The sequence below is a fragment of the Aspergillus alliaceus genome (assembly GCF_009176365.1).
Source record: "Aspergillus alliaceus strain CBS 536.65 unplaced genomic scaffold BDW43scaffold_3, whole genome shotgun sequence".
Classification (NCBI taxonomy): Eukaryota; Fungi; Ascomycota; class Eurotiomycetes; order Eurotiales; family Aspergillaceae; genus Aspergillus; species Aspergillus alliaceus.
The window spans coordinates 672,165-686,405 of NW_022474686.1; the positions used below are offsets into that span (position 1 = coordinate 672,165).

The following is a 14,241-nucleotide window of genomic DNA, read 5'->3' on the forward strand; positions in this document are numbered from 1 at the left end:
TATGTGAACCAACATATCTGCATAAAAAAGGAATTCCTTCCTTGCATGTCTGCTGACAAACCCACTAATAATGCATTATTTTCTATTTGTGACATTTGAGACGTCATCGCATTCAACGATCTTTGTTGGAAATACCTTTCTTTCATGCTTCTGACGTGCTCCCAATGTTTTATCAGAGAAAACAAAACTGTCGGCAATGGTGTCTCACCTTCTTGATGGGTATCAATACTGCGCTCACAAGAAATCAAGGGAGATCTACAGATGAGTAACTCGCGGAGTAAACACTCATACTTGTGTGACCAAGAGCAATGAATCTGAAAACAAAAGAATGCTAGGATTCATGATCAATGCCAATTGAAAGGGGGCCAAGTCAAGACAGCGGATGCAAAAGATGAAAGAAAAGCAGGACACTGACTAACTTTAAAACAAATGGTTCCTTTTCATTTCATTGTACGAGGTTCACCTCAACACTGCCCCCAACCCCGGCGCTTCTGCCTGCTTACCATTCGACCACCAGGCTGAGGCTTTTGGCTTGTGTTTTGGCAAGATATTTCAACGCTGACTAGCCTCCAACTTACATTTCCGCTCATCTTCTCTCCTCCACATCTACTGAATTATCGAATCAAAAACAGCAAACGATTCGGGTAGAGTTCCCGAGGCCCGCTCCGCAGTCCTCCGAGCGATCATCAGCCACGAAAATGCCTTTGCGAGAGATTCTGCATAAGAAGGACAGGATTGGTGATACCGGTGGACAGTATTCGACCGGTGTTCCGTCTGCGTCTCTGAGTCCCGTGCCTCAGATCAAGTTCATTCGATCCGATACCACCACCCAAGAGGTCATCAACCCACCCATTTACGACAGCGATGAAGTCCACCAGCACCAGAATACGCATCTCGAAGCGTCACCGCCCAGTTCTTCCTCGCGCCGGCGGTCACTGAATCCATTTAGTCGCTCAAGAGCGCCATCTGAGTCTCTGGGGTCTCCACAGTCACAACCGCGCGAAAGAAGGCTGTCGCAAATGCTCCATCTTGATCGAGGCAGCTCACGGAACTCCAGCGGCACCTCAGTCAATATCCCGTCAGATCTCCCGCAGATAAACAATGATAGAGGTGATGAGCAGGATAGAGAAGCCCAGTGGGAGAAAAGGGCGACGGTTTTAGTGCAGCGCAATCCGAATCTTGCATCGCCGCTATCGCCTACTTCACCATCGGGGTTTGGAGCTGTTGGTGTACCATCGAGGTCAAGGAGCTCTAGTCAAAGCGGCTTTATTGATGCTGCAGGAGATGTAAGCGTTACGCGGCATTTGCGGCGGCGCCGGCTGTCAGTATCAGAGACTAACGGCCTGAATAGGTTAACATCCAAGAGGCGATTCGGCTTCATGAAGTTGGAGGTAAGGGACGACCCGTAACAATGATTAGTGTAATCAATTACTTACACATTAGTTCTGGCAGAACTGGAGAAGTCCACTGAAATGTTTCGTAGGTTGGCAGATCCAAAAGGCGCGAATAACGCGCTGAGCCAAGTACTTTACGGCCTCGCACTAAGGTAGGAACTACGCAACACGCTAGGTTCTTTGGAGCTCATCTCATTACTATCCTAATTCCTCGTGCTACTTTTCATCCTAATCAGTGCCGAGTTGTTTCTAACCAATTTTGTCTCCAGACATGGTTGGGGCTGTCCCAAGTCGGAAGAACAGGCAGTGACTTACCTCTCAGCCGCGGCATCAAACTCTGCATTGATCGAGTCCCAAGCTCTTCAAGCAGGTATGAAAAAAGGTGGTGCTGCCAAAGGAGAGCTGGTCCTCGCTATCTTTGAGTTGGGTAACTGCTTCCGCAACGGCTGGGGGGTCAAGAAAGACCCAGCGGCAGCGCGACAGTACTTCGAAACGGCCGCGAATCTAGGCGACACCGATGCCATGAATGAGGTCGCGTGGTGTTACCTAGAGGGTTTTGGCGGGAAAAAGGATAAGGTACGTTTGATTGCGTCTTGTGCATACTTCCAACGAGAAGACAAACTTCGAGCACCTCTACTAGACCGATCCTTGTCATCATGGTCTTGCATCTCGGGCATCAATACTTTGCGATTCGCATAACTCTTGCGCTTAGTCCGCTTGGGAAACCTCGTTTGTCCTGTCGACTAACCCGGTCGCGTCAATGCTTAGTTCATGGCTGCTAAATACTACCGATTGGCCGAACAGAAAGGAAGCAAATTAGTGGGGAATTCTTGGTACGTTAGGCAAGCCCTTGATTTTTTTTTTTTTTTTTTTTTTTATTATTTTTGGATCTTGGGCGTTTCGCTCAAGATGTGGTGAGCCGCCTGTATGGATTCGCGCTTCGCTATCACCTGCAGATATCATGTCAGGGATCAGCGGCAGCGCTTCAATCGATAGGCTCTCATCGCATCTTTCACAGCTGCGCCATGCAAACCGCCATCACGTTTCCAACCAACCACAACCCCAATCCGCCTATGAATTGTCCGAGTTTAGGCTGACATACCCGTTATTCGAATCACAGGATATGGAAAGAGAAATACGATCCCAAGTGAACGAACCCTCGCGGTATCTGGCCCTTACAGCCTCGTTCCACCGCTCCCACACCGTCACGTCTATGTAGGGCCCCGTGTCTTTGTTTCCTCAGATGACTTTCACTGGAGATTGAGTTATCTCCGAGACGAGAGGCAATCACCTTTCTACGAGATCGGACCGCTCATAGAACGAAGAAAAGGGGGTTGCGTGTGTGATCTTCTCCCTAATATTGGGAATATTCCCCAGGGAGCACACCACACTCATACTGGGTACACAAACGAGCATGTCTCTACCGTTTACCAAGTGACTCTGAACGATGTTGATGACCCAACGCCAGCCTCATTTTAATGGCAACCCAATCTATACCACCAGTACTTTTGCATAGTGATTAGTGTTATTTTCCACCATTTTCGGCTTCTATTATTATTTGATTATTTTATTATCTAGTGTCTTTTTTAGGCTGTTTGATTTCGTGTTTTTATTGTTGTAATATTGACCAACGGTACTTTATAGACTCAACCCATTTGCAATTATAATATCCTGTGTTATAATGCTTTGTATTCTTATCTTAACCGTTTACACAACCGCCTGTCTGTGGGTTTGTTAGTTTGACTGTACTTGTTGTTTGGTCTATGGTTGCTCGGTGCTAGATTCTATATTATACTGTGGGTAGGGAGGGTCGTTCCATGATATAATCATGGATATTGATATGAACCTGTCTGCCTATAGTATATATCGATAACGTCCGAGAACGACTCATGACTGAAGAAGTGGGGTTCATATACAGCTGCATGTAACGATGTCATCGTGCAGTGCTTATTCACGTCCTGCAGACGGGACTTACAACTCTACAACAGTCTCAAGGCTACAGTCTCAAGTTTGGAGAGGATGTGGAACTTAATATTGGCAATCAATTGCTCCGAGGGACGTATTAGGAACATATGCAATGCAAACCATGATTTCATGATACATAGGTTGGATTGACAAAGGAAATGCAATGTGATTGAAAGGAGTGGCGCAGGCCGGGGCCTTACAAGACAAAGGCCATGTACCCTGCTGGAGGGAAAGACCGGCGTAGAAGTAAAAGTATTTGACAAAGGAAATAGAAATGGTTCATCAAACAATGAACCAAAAACGAAGTTATGGAAAAGACCACCCATTTGTTGTGGGCTAGCTGTCCAGAAAGCTTCATCAACATAAAACATTAACAGACGTTTTTCATCGTGAACATATCAGTCATATCGTAAAATATAGTCGTAACAAGAAAACCACCATTAGCCCAATTCAGCTCACTCGCAATGCAACTAAAACACGCAAAATCAACAAGAGTAAAACAATATTTCCTAAACCATAATCAATGCAATGCTTGTCAAAAAGGCCGTTCTGTGGGACCGTTTTGCTGTTTTCGGACTGGAAACAGTGTCCAGCGTGTTAAATCAGATCGTGCCTCCATAACCCATAACCAAATCCATGAAAATAAAAAAAAGAACACGCAAGTTTGAGTATACATAGATGCAATGTGTTTCTGGCTTTCCGCGAGATTCATTCCCAAACCCAACCCATGAAAAATGGTAAATCATATATACGCCGAAATTCCGAAGGAGCGCGAAACATAAACACATCGCTAAATTGTGAGACAAGGTCATGAAGAGCTAGTCGGTTAAATATATCCAGTCGAAGTAAATGGTAAGCTGTCTATGCATGCATATGGCTAATGTCTGGCTTATTTGTCGTAGTTCCGTGGAAGGCAAAAAAAAGAAACGCGCTAGAGTAACTGGTCTGCAAACGAAAGAAGACGAGAGAGGTGAAAAAGAGCAGAGGAACCGATCAGGATGCTTTGAAGGAAGGCTAGGCAAGGTGGCTTTCTCTGGACATGGTGAGGAGAGTTGAGATGGATAGTGTATGGAGACCTGAATCTTAGTTATACTACTTAGGATTGACCGAAGCCGGGTTGTTCTTCCTTGACGGGAGTAACCCCATATTCCTGGACCATTCGGCGGAAGTCTCGGATGACCTTTTCAGGAACCCGATCCCACATGAGTGACCTTGAGTAGACATCGGAGGTGGCTTTGTTCGGCATCTTCTGGGCAGCATTGCCTCGCATCGCAGCCAACGCTTGTTGGAGATGGGAAGCCTGTTGCTGCTTGTATTCGGCGCCATTGTCATCATAAGTCGTCAAGGAGTTGTACTGGTCAGCATTGAGAGAGAAGACCTGCTCCTGTTCCTGCGCCTTGGTCGGCATCGCCAACGAATTGTGGAGCTCATCCAAGCTGGACGGAGGGGCAGTGCCAGCAGTCATCTGGGCCATCTCCGCCCCACTGATGGTGGTCGGGAGCGGGCCAGTTGACGCAGAGACGGCAGGCTGGTTTGAAGGCTGCGCGAACTCTGAAGGAGAAGAAGACAAAACTGCTTTCAGGACGTTGGCGGACTCCGCGCGGTATTCCTCCGACAATTGCGGAATAGCGCGAGAGGGGAGAGTAGTGCCGTTGGAGGCGATGAAGGCACCAAAAAGAAGACACATGTAGAAAGCATTCCAGCTGAAGGGGTAGTCGCTGTTTGTAGACTTCTCCGCGCCTTTGTCGTTAGCAGAAGCACTAGCAACCGGTTCAGCATCGAGGGAGAGGCTGTTGACCATGGTAAAGTCTTCCCAGGGAGTACTGTCCATGGTGAGGTTCTCAAAATCAGAGAAGTCGGTAGCCATATTGGGGGCGGAGGACCTGGCATGTCTCTCGAGCTTCTCCACGGTCTCCTTGAGGATGTTGTTCTTCTTGCGAAGCTCAGCCGTCTCCAAAGTATGCACACGGATCAGTTCGTTCTTTTCCATCTCCGCCGTATTGTAGTAATGGCTGAATTCTTGACGAGTGGCCATCCATTCGCTCTTCTCACGGAGAAGCTCTGCCTCACGTAGCCTCATGTTCTGCAGGTCCTCTTCGAGGTCGCTAATGATCTGGGTGAACTGTTTCTTTTCTTCCTCCAGCTTCTCAGTATGCAGCTTCTTCCGTTGACGGGAATCCAAACTAAGTGTAATTGTTAGTGAACTATACCGGGAACAAGTAGTGAGGGCTCTACATACGCTGCTTGACGGTTCCTTAATAACCGCTTCTGTTGCTTCAGCTCCTTGATTTCCTCCTCATTGTTCGATTGGGCGATCAGCTGGTCGATGTTGCTCAATGTCCGCTCAGCGGGGATCTCAAAGCGAGCGTTCTTCTTCCGGATTCCATCCCGTCGGACGCTCAGGGGAGAGCTATTGCGATAAGTAGGGCTCTTGGTGGTGCGGGCCACAGCGTCCGGCATGTCGGTGGACGCGGGCATCCATCCTTGACTAGACTGTGGGGACATGGCCACAGCGCCGGGGTGCGCAAAGGCCATCCCAGGACGGTAGGACATGGACGGGATGTTGATAGTGCTCACCGGACCAACGGCGCCACCAGAGAACGGCGCCGATGAGCCGTTGTCGAGGTCCGATGAGAAATGGTGGTCGTACATGGCGGTTGGTGTACAAGAGCCAGTCTCCTTGGAAAGCGCCCAGGACGCCTGCTGGCCGTACGCGGTGGCTGGATGGTGAGCACCGTCCAGTCGCATAAAAGGATTCGGAGCGGATTCAAAAAGATGATGGGCAACTTGAGAGTTATGCCGGGATTGGTTGCTGTGAACTGATTGGGAGAAATCGGACCAGACTGAATCACGATGTGAGAAAGCATCTGGCGCATGATCATATGAAGAGCGCCGGTGGTCGGCAATGGAAGAAGAAAGTTCGGGCGACGTCGAGTCGAGAATCTTATCATCCAATACACTCATCTCGTCTTCCTCGGGAAATGAAGGCTTTGCATCCAAAGTTGAAGGGGACTGTTGGTAGAAGTCAAATGACGGTTGAGAATACCTTGCCATGACTGTGAATATGTGTATAATGATAGAAATCGAAGAATGAAAAAGGTTGTTTTCAAGCGCCGTGATAGTTAGGTCAAGAGGCGGTGTGTAATATGATTGTACGGGACAAAACGTGCGGGGTTTTTTATTTGGGAGGCTGGATTGATGATGGAAATGGAGGACAGAAGAAGAGAGGAAGAGGATAATTGGGGGGGATGGTTATAGACAAGGAGTAGTTTAAAGAAGAGAGAACAAGAGCAGGACGAAGTGAAGTAGTGGTAGAAGAGTAAAAGGTCTAGGTAGAAAGAGGAAAGAGAATATGTAGTAGAAGGAGTTCAAGGAAGAAGAAAGGTCAATGCTCGTGAAGAGGGATAAAAGAGGTCACTTGTGATCCTCTTGGAGAAAAAGAGTTTGAAGCTCAAATCCGTTGGATTTTGAAGGAGGGAAAGACTGGACGAAGAGGGAGGGGGAAGTCCATATATCTTTCGGGATGATTTAGGGAAGGTCGTGAGAGGGCCTCAGGTACCAGTATGATCTGATAGAAAAAAGGAAAAGGGCAAAACCCAAAAGGAAGCAACAATAAAAAAATAAAAAATAGAAATAAAATAAAATAAAAAGGACTAACAATAATAATAATCCAAAAAAAATTATAATGCAAGAAAAAAAAAAAAAAAGGAAAACAGTAAATAATATTGACCATAAATCCCAATTCTAATCATACTCACCATTGCTCCATAGAAATCTCACAAAGAGAAGTAAGTCCCCATCGGCCCTAAACACAAAGGGCCCATACTTCCAAAGAGAAGGTCACTAAACGCTGCTACCAAAGACCTGAGTCCGTTCCAGCGGTCAGCGGAAAAGCTAAAAAGGCGAGGCGACGATTTCTGGCTGTTCCCGAGATTAACGAGCACCGGTCATTGGATGCTTCGTTGGGCAGACGTGCAGCTGGCAGGGGAACTTTTTTCCTTTGGCACCGAGAGCCTGGATGATTAAGCAGACATTACTCATCAGTGCTTTTGTCGAGGATGAATAATGAGTCTGACTGATTGATACCTGGCTCTGCCGCGGATTTCTGCGGTCATGAAAGTCACTGCCACTCCTATCGTACTGAGGACTCGAACTCGGTCAGGACAGTGTGGGAATGGTGGATCAGGGAGGAGACTCTCACAGACTATCAGCCTGCCAGACTAGTCCGGAGAAGGCACAGTAGCAATACTACTAGGTACTCTCATGTGTAAGCAATACCCCTCCATGCAAGCAATTCACTACCACTACATCCGACTTATACTACCACTGTACAGAGTTTCATGTACCTTGTATGTACAGATAGCACAATACAGGAATCAATTTGATATCATATGTATGTATGCATGCTGTAGGATAGATAATAGTATAGAGTATCGTATCCTCAGTTCTTTTTTTACTTCCTTCGAGTTCTCAATTCTATCTATCTCTCTGAATATCCTCATCAGCCGGAATAGCCGGTATCCTGATACGACGTAGGTTCTAACTATGGAGTATGTAGTCTTGGTACTGCCAGTGGTAACTCCAAAGTAGTCGGTATCCGAACCATGGAATGACCGCCGGTGGGGCCGAAAACCATCGTTTATCGATAGCCTATCGAATCTTTATCACTCTTCTAGTCTTGTCAATACCCATTTTCTCCCCTCCTCCTTCCGCCTCCCCCCCCAAATCCAGTTGACGGAACGGGTGCCCTCCGTTCACCTCTCGACCTTCACACCTGTAGGTACCGAATCCCGTCATACCAGCCTGACTCAGGCACCGTAAGTTCCTCAACACAAACAGAACAGCATGATTGGTAAGGTACAGAACGAGTCCCCAGACCATCCAAACCCTCTGTCCCTCCACGAAGCAATGAAGTACTATAGGTACCTGAGCCCGTTTGCCTACATATCTTAGGTTTCTTGGCCCTGGTGGTGCCCAAAAAAAGGTCTGCCTGTGCGCTTCACCACCGTCCCATCATCCCATGATCGAGTTTGAGAAGGAGATTGGTTTGCGGGTTACATGACGGTACCATGATACGTACGTCAACCCGTCCGAGGGTAAGAAGCCTGGGAGAGGGGCTTTCTCATGATCAGATGAACAAAAATGTCATACAATACTGTATCAAAAGTCCCGTCTTCTCGGTCCATCATGGCCAATCATTCCCGTGAATAGTGTGACCAGTGTGAGAAGGTGATTTCCAGCTTCATCAGCCACATGCTACTGATGCTGAGTCCTCCTTGTTTCATTGAGTTACATCTGAGAAGGAAGGAATGACTGTGTTTATGAGTATTCCAGATAGATCATTCTCCCGCTATGACTGCTTTACTGGCCATATCCTTGCGAAGACCTTACAACCCTGGTCTCTTCATCTCTGGTACAGTAGGCCCGGGCCGGGGGAAGATCCAGTGATCCACCCGATGAGGGAAATGGCCCATTCTTTGCTTTTTCGGTTAGTCCGCACGCCGCTGGCCATGTGCCCGTTCCGTCAAGACACCCGTGCATTCCGCACACAGTATGTACTAGATTCAGCACAGACAGATCAGATTGAAAGGCACCGACGACTTTGAAAAAAAAATTATGTAAAAGTGCAGAATAACCAGAACTGTACATATACCTGAAACATGGAACGGAATCAGTAGAGACAGAATCAACCACGACAAAAAGGTACTCCTGACGCTTAATTCTTGACTCTATAGGAGAAGCCCGCACCTCCTCATTGGTTAGCCACCCTATCAATGAACTTGGAGCTCCTCGCGATCGCATCACGGAACAACATCATCGGTGGAATGGACTCATAGTTCCAAAATGGGGGCTAACAACCGACTCGTCATCTCCAATGCTAAGTCAGCAGTTCTAAATCAGGTAAGGCATCATTGCTTGGGATTCTGCGGGGAAACATCAACCCTACTACGGAAAAGTACCTATAGTAAATTAATGGCCACAAAACTGGCGTGATATGGTTTTCATGCAGAGAAACAAGGCGAGCTTGGGTTGAAGCTGACTCCCGTCTCTCTTTGGTCAATGACTAGCTCAGGGAGCTGTGACCCTAGCTCGACGCAATGGGGCGACCATCATGCAGTTTGAAACCAGTCCCTGTCGTAGTGAATAGTTAGTAGTACAGGGCTTGAGGATCAACGGGTATTGGATTAGGGTGGGAGGGCTGCAGAGTCACGTTGATGGCATTTATCCCTTGCGTTATCTAATCCTCCCTCCTCGTCTATTCAACACGCCCAAGTATGGGCTGTACGTCGGTACAAAGAAAGTCAATTGACATCATAATCCCCTCTGGAACTATACAGCAGCTATTTCCCACCGTCGATATCAATTGCCCGTCCATTGCAATCGCATATGACTCATAATCTAAACATCCTTTTTCGGCCGAATTCACAGAGAAAAATGATAGCACCGCAAACTCCCAACCCAACCATCCTAATGAGAAAACGTGTTACTTGAATCTCGCTCCACCAGGGAGGAAGTAGTAAGCAAAACGACGATCTACCGATCCTCCTAACCCACGATGATTTTCTTTTATCCCTCCTTTTTACCGGAAATGAAGCTACTAACCTAATGGACCTAACAGGAAAGTCAACACTACCTATAGCAAGAGTTACCTATGGTACTAGCAAAGGCCGACTAAGGCAGTGAGATCCACAGCATGATACAGAAGGGTTTCCATCAATGAGAAGAGACAAGGAGGAACGAAGTGGCCCACATCCCCCAACGCAGTAGGTATGACTCACTCCAAACTGTCACCTTCAGGTCTTCTCGAAGCACAGTCTGCTCCTCTGGACGATTTCCATTTCCGGTAGTGCAATACATCATAGGTGTTTCAGGTTTGAAGGTCCTCTAGCCTTGATGGGGTAGTATGTGTACGTGCGTGCATATGGATGGAGAAATAGGAACTATCTACCTAGTTTCGATGTAGGTAATGAGGCAACATGGTGAGTGAGGTCGCATGCTGCTGCCACGTTTCCATAAGAGACAATTGCCCGAGCTTTTTTGGTATCACACGGTTGGGGGTGAGATTACGGAGGGAATGTGTATGAGGTTACTCGCGATAATCGCGTGAAATGCGTATGTAGGTCTTTTTTCTTTTCCAAGGGAGTAAGGAGGTGGGGGCAAATTAAGAGGGCCTAATGGGTGTTTGCACCATCCCTACGGCCGTTGCATGCAGCCCGCCCCGTTGTTCGATTACTTCGTGCCAAACTGCCGGAGTCATGGTGAGGATTGATATTCGACATGCAAATCAGGAACGGACAACAAAGACAGGGTAGGAATATAGGAATGAGACGAATCCAATCGGATTCTGAGCCCGCCTCTTTGAAACATGAGAGTCCCTCGAGGTAGGCAAATCAGGAGTTACGGTTATACCAACTCATTCGTCGTTCTGTATACTGTGTACTACTTTCTTCTTAGTCTTGCCTGCTCAGGGACCTGCTAAGTGACATGTGACTCGAGAAGAATGCTAAAAATGTCGTTTCTTCATTTGTCATCTCTTGAAGCTAGTAACGATAGACGCTTAAAGCCGAACAAAAAAGAAAGAAAAAATTGGACGGAATCCTTAGCTCTCCAGGCTCGGCGTGGTAGAGCCGATTCGGACGACGATGCGGATATGGCCATACTGGCGGTGTACAAGAGCCACTGATCCAATTGTAGTCCGCGATGCAAGCCGGCCCGCAGAAAGAGGGTCGAAAACAGTCTTACTTTACTACTAGTATACTATCTACTACTTACTCCCGTGACTAGTAGGCAGTCGCAATTTGGTTTATGCAAGAATTCATCATTCTAGAAAAAAAGGTTTCAGATTCCCCCTTTTTATTTTCTAATATATATGTATTTTTTCTCGTTTGCCTCATTTCAACGAGGCGGAATCAAACGGAGGTAGTGCCGAAAACGCTATACCGCTGATACCGACATTGTGCACTTCCTCTTCCACTTCCGGGAAGCTGGAAGATAGGTCCAGTCAAAGGACCCCAGGCCAGTGGGTCCAGCATTTTAGATTTTTTGAATTTCTCGGACTCGTGTGCATGGTGCAGTTGTTGCCCAACATGGTAATCTGCATACAATTGTTGATCTACAGAATTAATATGCTGTTCCAAAGCAAGCCACAGAGACCGGGAGTATGGAACTGTGGAGATAAGATACATTATTCAGATGTCAGTGAAGTAGTCTGATGTGAAGGATACTTCGATATTACCTACCAGGTAGGTATTACTAAGTAACCTTTGGGAGAGGCCTAAGCGGGCAGGAAACCCTAAAAACCTAACCGTCTGATCTACGGAGTACATCGGTATAGGATAGCGGTCAACACCAAACACCAGGAAATTAGCATAGGACGCCGTGAAGCTGATATCGTGGATTTCATTTTAACGCAAGCGACATTAACAGTGTGGACCCGAGTCATATTCTCGAATCTCTCCCTATCGGATCCAAGCTCCATTTTCCCCAGAAGCTAACCACGAATATCTCATCGGTTCGACGAAATATCGGTATTGAAGGAATTGCTGCCATTGGCTGCTTAACCTTCTCTGACCCTCAATGACCCGATTGGGCCAATAATCGTCCTGGGGGGCATCAGGCACAGACGGTGATCAGATCACTCTGCTATCCTACCTACCTTAGGACTTGCATAGGGACGTACGGGTACACTGACACTCAGACGTTTCTTGGGCGCGCGTGTACCTTGCCTATGGGGTGCAGGGAGACTGCCGATTCTGTGTGAGTCACATGGTTTGGCGAGTTTGACAACTTGTGGCACCACTGGTGATGCTCTGAGTGTGCAAATTCAGGATTAGGACTTGTTTCAAGTTTGAAAAAGGTGTGTAGAGTTTCAGCTTACGATACTACTATGTGGCTTTTCTTCCTCTACTAAAGCAGAATGAGCGAGCCTGTGGTAATGTCCCCCATACCTCTATTGTTTCTTCAGACATGTTTTCATTTCTTATCCCGGAGAATAATGCCAATCTGCGCAGACAATCGTATATTTCCAAGATTGGTCGCCGTCATGCAAGAACTCCCATCGGGTCCCATCGTGGTAAGACCTTTGGTTCCTGTTTTAGAATATCTCGGACCTCCCTTGAAACAAAGCGAGAATCAACCACTACCTGATACGTAAACTCGTCCATCCATTCATCTCCCATGACAAACCAACCCTTGTCTCCCACGACTTCACCCCATGAGTTTTGCACCCGCCATCGCACTGATTGGCCCCTTTCAACGTGGACACCCGTTAACACCATTGCATGGGTCATGGATGACTCGCCGGTGTTCAGTCTTTGTGCCTTACTCATCCGAAGTGTGGTGTTGAATCCCAATTTGAGGTCCAGTAACCCGTAATCCATCACGCCAAGCTTAGAGTCGTAGAATTTTCCAACATCACAGCCAAAGAACACAGGGTGCCCTGCACGGAGCATTGCAATCGCAGCTGCTTTGATCGTCTGCGGATGCGTTGGTCACTGCTAAAACACATAGTTTCCCCGTAGGGGCTCGCTCACCTTCATGCCCACATTGATGTAGGTGATCGGACGTCCTTCTACTATATTTCCTAATTTATCGACCGTCAAGAGTCGATCGTACTCATTCCGCGGATCATTCACCAAGCTTAACATCCTGCCAGGATCAACATCACCTCGGGCGAGTTGCGCAGTGGCCTGTTTCGCAAATCCCTGCGGGCTGTCGTATACTTCCTGAAATTTGCCATCAGCATCATAATACTCCCAGTGGAATGCCTCGTTCGGGCTCGGTGGCGGGCCCAACATGATAGTCACCAGGGAGTGGATCTCTTTCAGAAATTCATTCTTCTGTCTCGCCAACCTCTCGGGGTCACTCTGCGCCAACCGCCGCAGAGTCAGCGCATGCTCGCGTAACTTCACCGTCACGAGCCAGTTCATCTTCGCACTGTTCTGGGCACTAATGTTATCCGGGTAGAGGTCGTGAGGCACCAAGCCATATTTGCCCACCAGGTTCGCCACCATATCCCATTGGCCTCCATCCGTAACCGGGTCCTCGAGTAACTTCTGAACCAAGCGACTGGACAATTGTTCATCAGCCGTCTCTATGATCTTCTCCAGGAACCAATTGGCCTTCTCGATTTTATCCCAGTAGAAAAGGTAGGCCTGACTGAGCTCAAACTCCTTCAGGTTGTACTTTCTCATAAGTGGCACTCGGAAGACGTTCGTCGATGCAAACAGCCAGCAGCGGCCCGACGCCCGCTGATCCGTAATCGGAGCCCCTTCCAGTGGGATCCTGACATTGAAAACTGGCCTGTCTAGCTGTACAGCAGATTGATTGGTGAGGATCTGCGAATAGGGATTGGTGGCAAAACTAAGGATGGCCAGACGGTTCTAGGTAGTCGCACAGGATTAGATATCTTGTGCAAAACAATCATTACAGCATCCTGGTTCATATTGAGAATACCTTGTCGGAACTCAGGAGGCGTTCTTCCCAACTTCGCACTTGCGGGATGGAAAGATTTCTCGCCCGGTCTCCGGCATTGTACGGAGGTGCTGGGTTTATCAGCACCCATTTTCTATTTTTGTAACTGCTTTGGGCATAGATAGACAAGGAACAAATGGGGTCATGTACGAGCCTCGTGGTTTTGCTCGTTGGGTTCGTCCAGCTTGCCTCCGGAAGCGATCTGCTTCAACTTCATGGTAGCCGTTGCTGGACGCACGGGCTTTTCGCTATGCCTGTTATTGGTAGAAGACAATTTTGAATTGTTTGAACCCATTTTGAATGCAGATTCGGTATCCTTTTTTACTAGAAGTGCTATGGAACTTAGTGAAGAGATCCCCGGTGTGTTGGAATGATTAAAACAGTAGGTACAAGTGGAAGTGGAGGTGGA

General features: G+C 47.5%; 4 protein-coding genes across 4 annotated transcripts; 2 read left to right on the forward strand and 2 right to left on the reverse strand.

Annotated features, from left to right (window-relative positions):
- The first annotated feature begins 393 nt into the window (after positions 1–393).
- BDW43DRAFT_118568 (tetratricopeptide repeat protein) lies at positions 394–2,959 on the forward strand. The gene is made up of 7 exons (XM_032038045.1): positions 394–450; positions 518–1,286; positions 1,352–1,391; positions 1,453–1,546; positions 1,664–1,970; positions 2,163–2,227; positions 2,515–2,959. The coding sequence occupies exons 2-7, from the start codon at positions 699–701 to the stop codon at positions 2,543–2,545; spliced, it is 1,125 nt and encodes a 374-aa protein (XP_031905360.1). The 5' UTR covers positions 394–450; positions 518–698; the 3' UTR covers positions 2,546–2,959.
- A 1,354-nt stretch (positions 2,960–4,313) lies between these two features.
- Positions 4,314–6,611, reverse strand: BDW43DRAFT_118582 (putative bZIP transcription factor). Its single transcript, XM_032038046.1, has 2 exons — positions 5,599–6,611; positions 4,314–5,542 (listed from the first exon to the last, which is right to left on the reverse strand). Exons 1-2 carry the CDS (start codon positions 6,411–6,413, stop codon positions 4,456–4,458), a joined length of 1,902 nt encoding a protein of 633 aa, XP_031905361.1. The 5' UTR covers positions 6,414–6,611; the 3' UTR covers positions 4,314–4,455.
- A 420-nt stretch (positions 6,612–7,031) lies between these two features.
- BDW43DRAFT_261940 (uncharacterized protein) lies at positions 7,032–7,974 on the forward strand. The gene is made up of 2 exons (XM_032040365.1): positions 7,032–7,373; positions 7,446–7,974. Exon 2 carries the CDS (start codon positions 7,623–7,625, stop codon positions 7,893–7,895), a length of 273 nt encoding a protein of 90 aa, XP_031905362.1. The 5' UTR covers positions 7,032–7,373; positions 7,446–7,622; the 3' UTR covers positions 7,896–7,974.
- Positions 7,975–12,300: 4,326 nt separating this feature from the next.
- On the reverse strand, positions 12,301–14,188 carry BDW43DRAFT_261944 (C1 family peptidase). The gene is made up of 2 exons (XM_032040366.1): positions 12,893–14,188; positions 12,301–12,835 (listed from the first exon to the last, which is right to left on the reverse strand). The coding sequence occupies exons 1-2, from the start codon at positions 13,550–13,552 to the stop codon at positions 12,401–12,403; spliced, it is 1,095 nt and encodes a 364-aa protein (XP_031905363.1). The 5' UTR covers positions 13,553–14,188; the 3' UTR covers positions 12,301–12,400.
- Between the last annotated feature and the right edge of the window lie 53 nt (positions 14,189–14,241).

What these genes read in the sequence shown, in the direction of transcription:
- BDW43DRAFT_118568 (XM_032038045.1), top strand. Translation starts at nt 699, where the DNA reads ATGCCTTTGCGAGAGATTCTGCATAAGAAGGACAGGATTGGTGATACC. An exon ending in TTATTGATGCTGCAGGAGAT is followed by an intron (nt 1,287 to 1,351) that starts GTAAGCGTTACG and finishes CGGCCTGAATAG; the next exon opens with GTTAACATCCAAGAGGCGAT. An exon ending in CTTTACGGCCTCGCACTAAG is followed by an intron (nt 1,547 to 1,663) that starts GTAGGAACTACG and finishes TTTTGTCTCCAG; the next exon opens with ACATGGTTGGGGCTGTCCCA.
- BDW43DRAFT_261944 (XM_032040366.1), bottom strand. Translation starts at nt 13,552, where the DNA reads ATGAGAAAGTACAACCTGAAGGAGTTTGAGCTCAGTCAGGCCTACCTT. An exon ending in ACATCAATGTGGGCATGAAG is followed by an intron (nt 12,836 to 12,892) that starts GTGAGCGAGCCC and finishes ACGCATCCGCAG; the next exon opens with ACGATCAAAGCAGCTGCGAT.
- BDW43DRAFT_118582 (XM_032038046.1), bottom strand. Translation starts at nt 6,413, where the DNA reads ATGGCAAGGTATTCTCAACCGTCATTTGACTTCTACCAACAGTCCCCT. An exon ending in TTAAGGAACCGTCAAGCAGC is followed by an intron (nt 5,543 to 5,598) that starts GTATGTAGAGCC and finishes AATTACACTTAG; the next exon opens with TTTGGATTCCCGTCAACGGA.
- BDW43DRAFT_261940 (XM_032040365.1), top strand. Translation starts at nt 7,623, where the DNA reads ATGTGTAAGCAATACCCCTCCATGCAAGCAATTCACTACCACTACATC.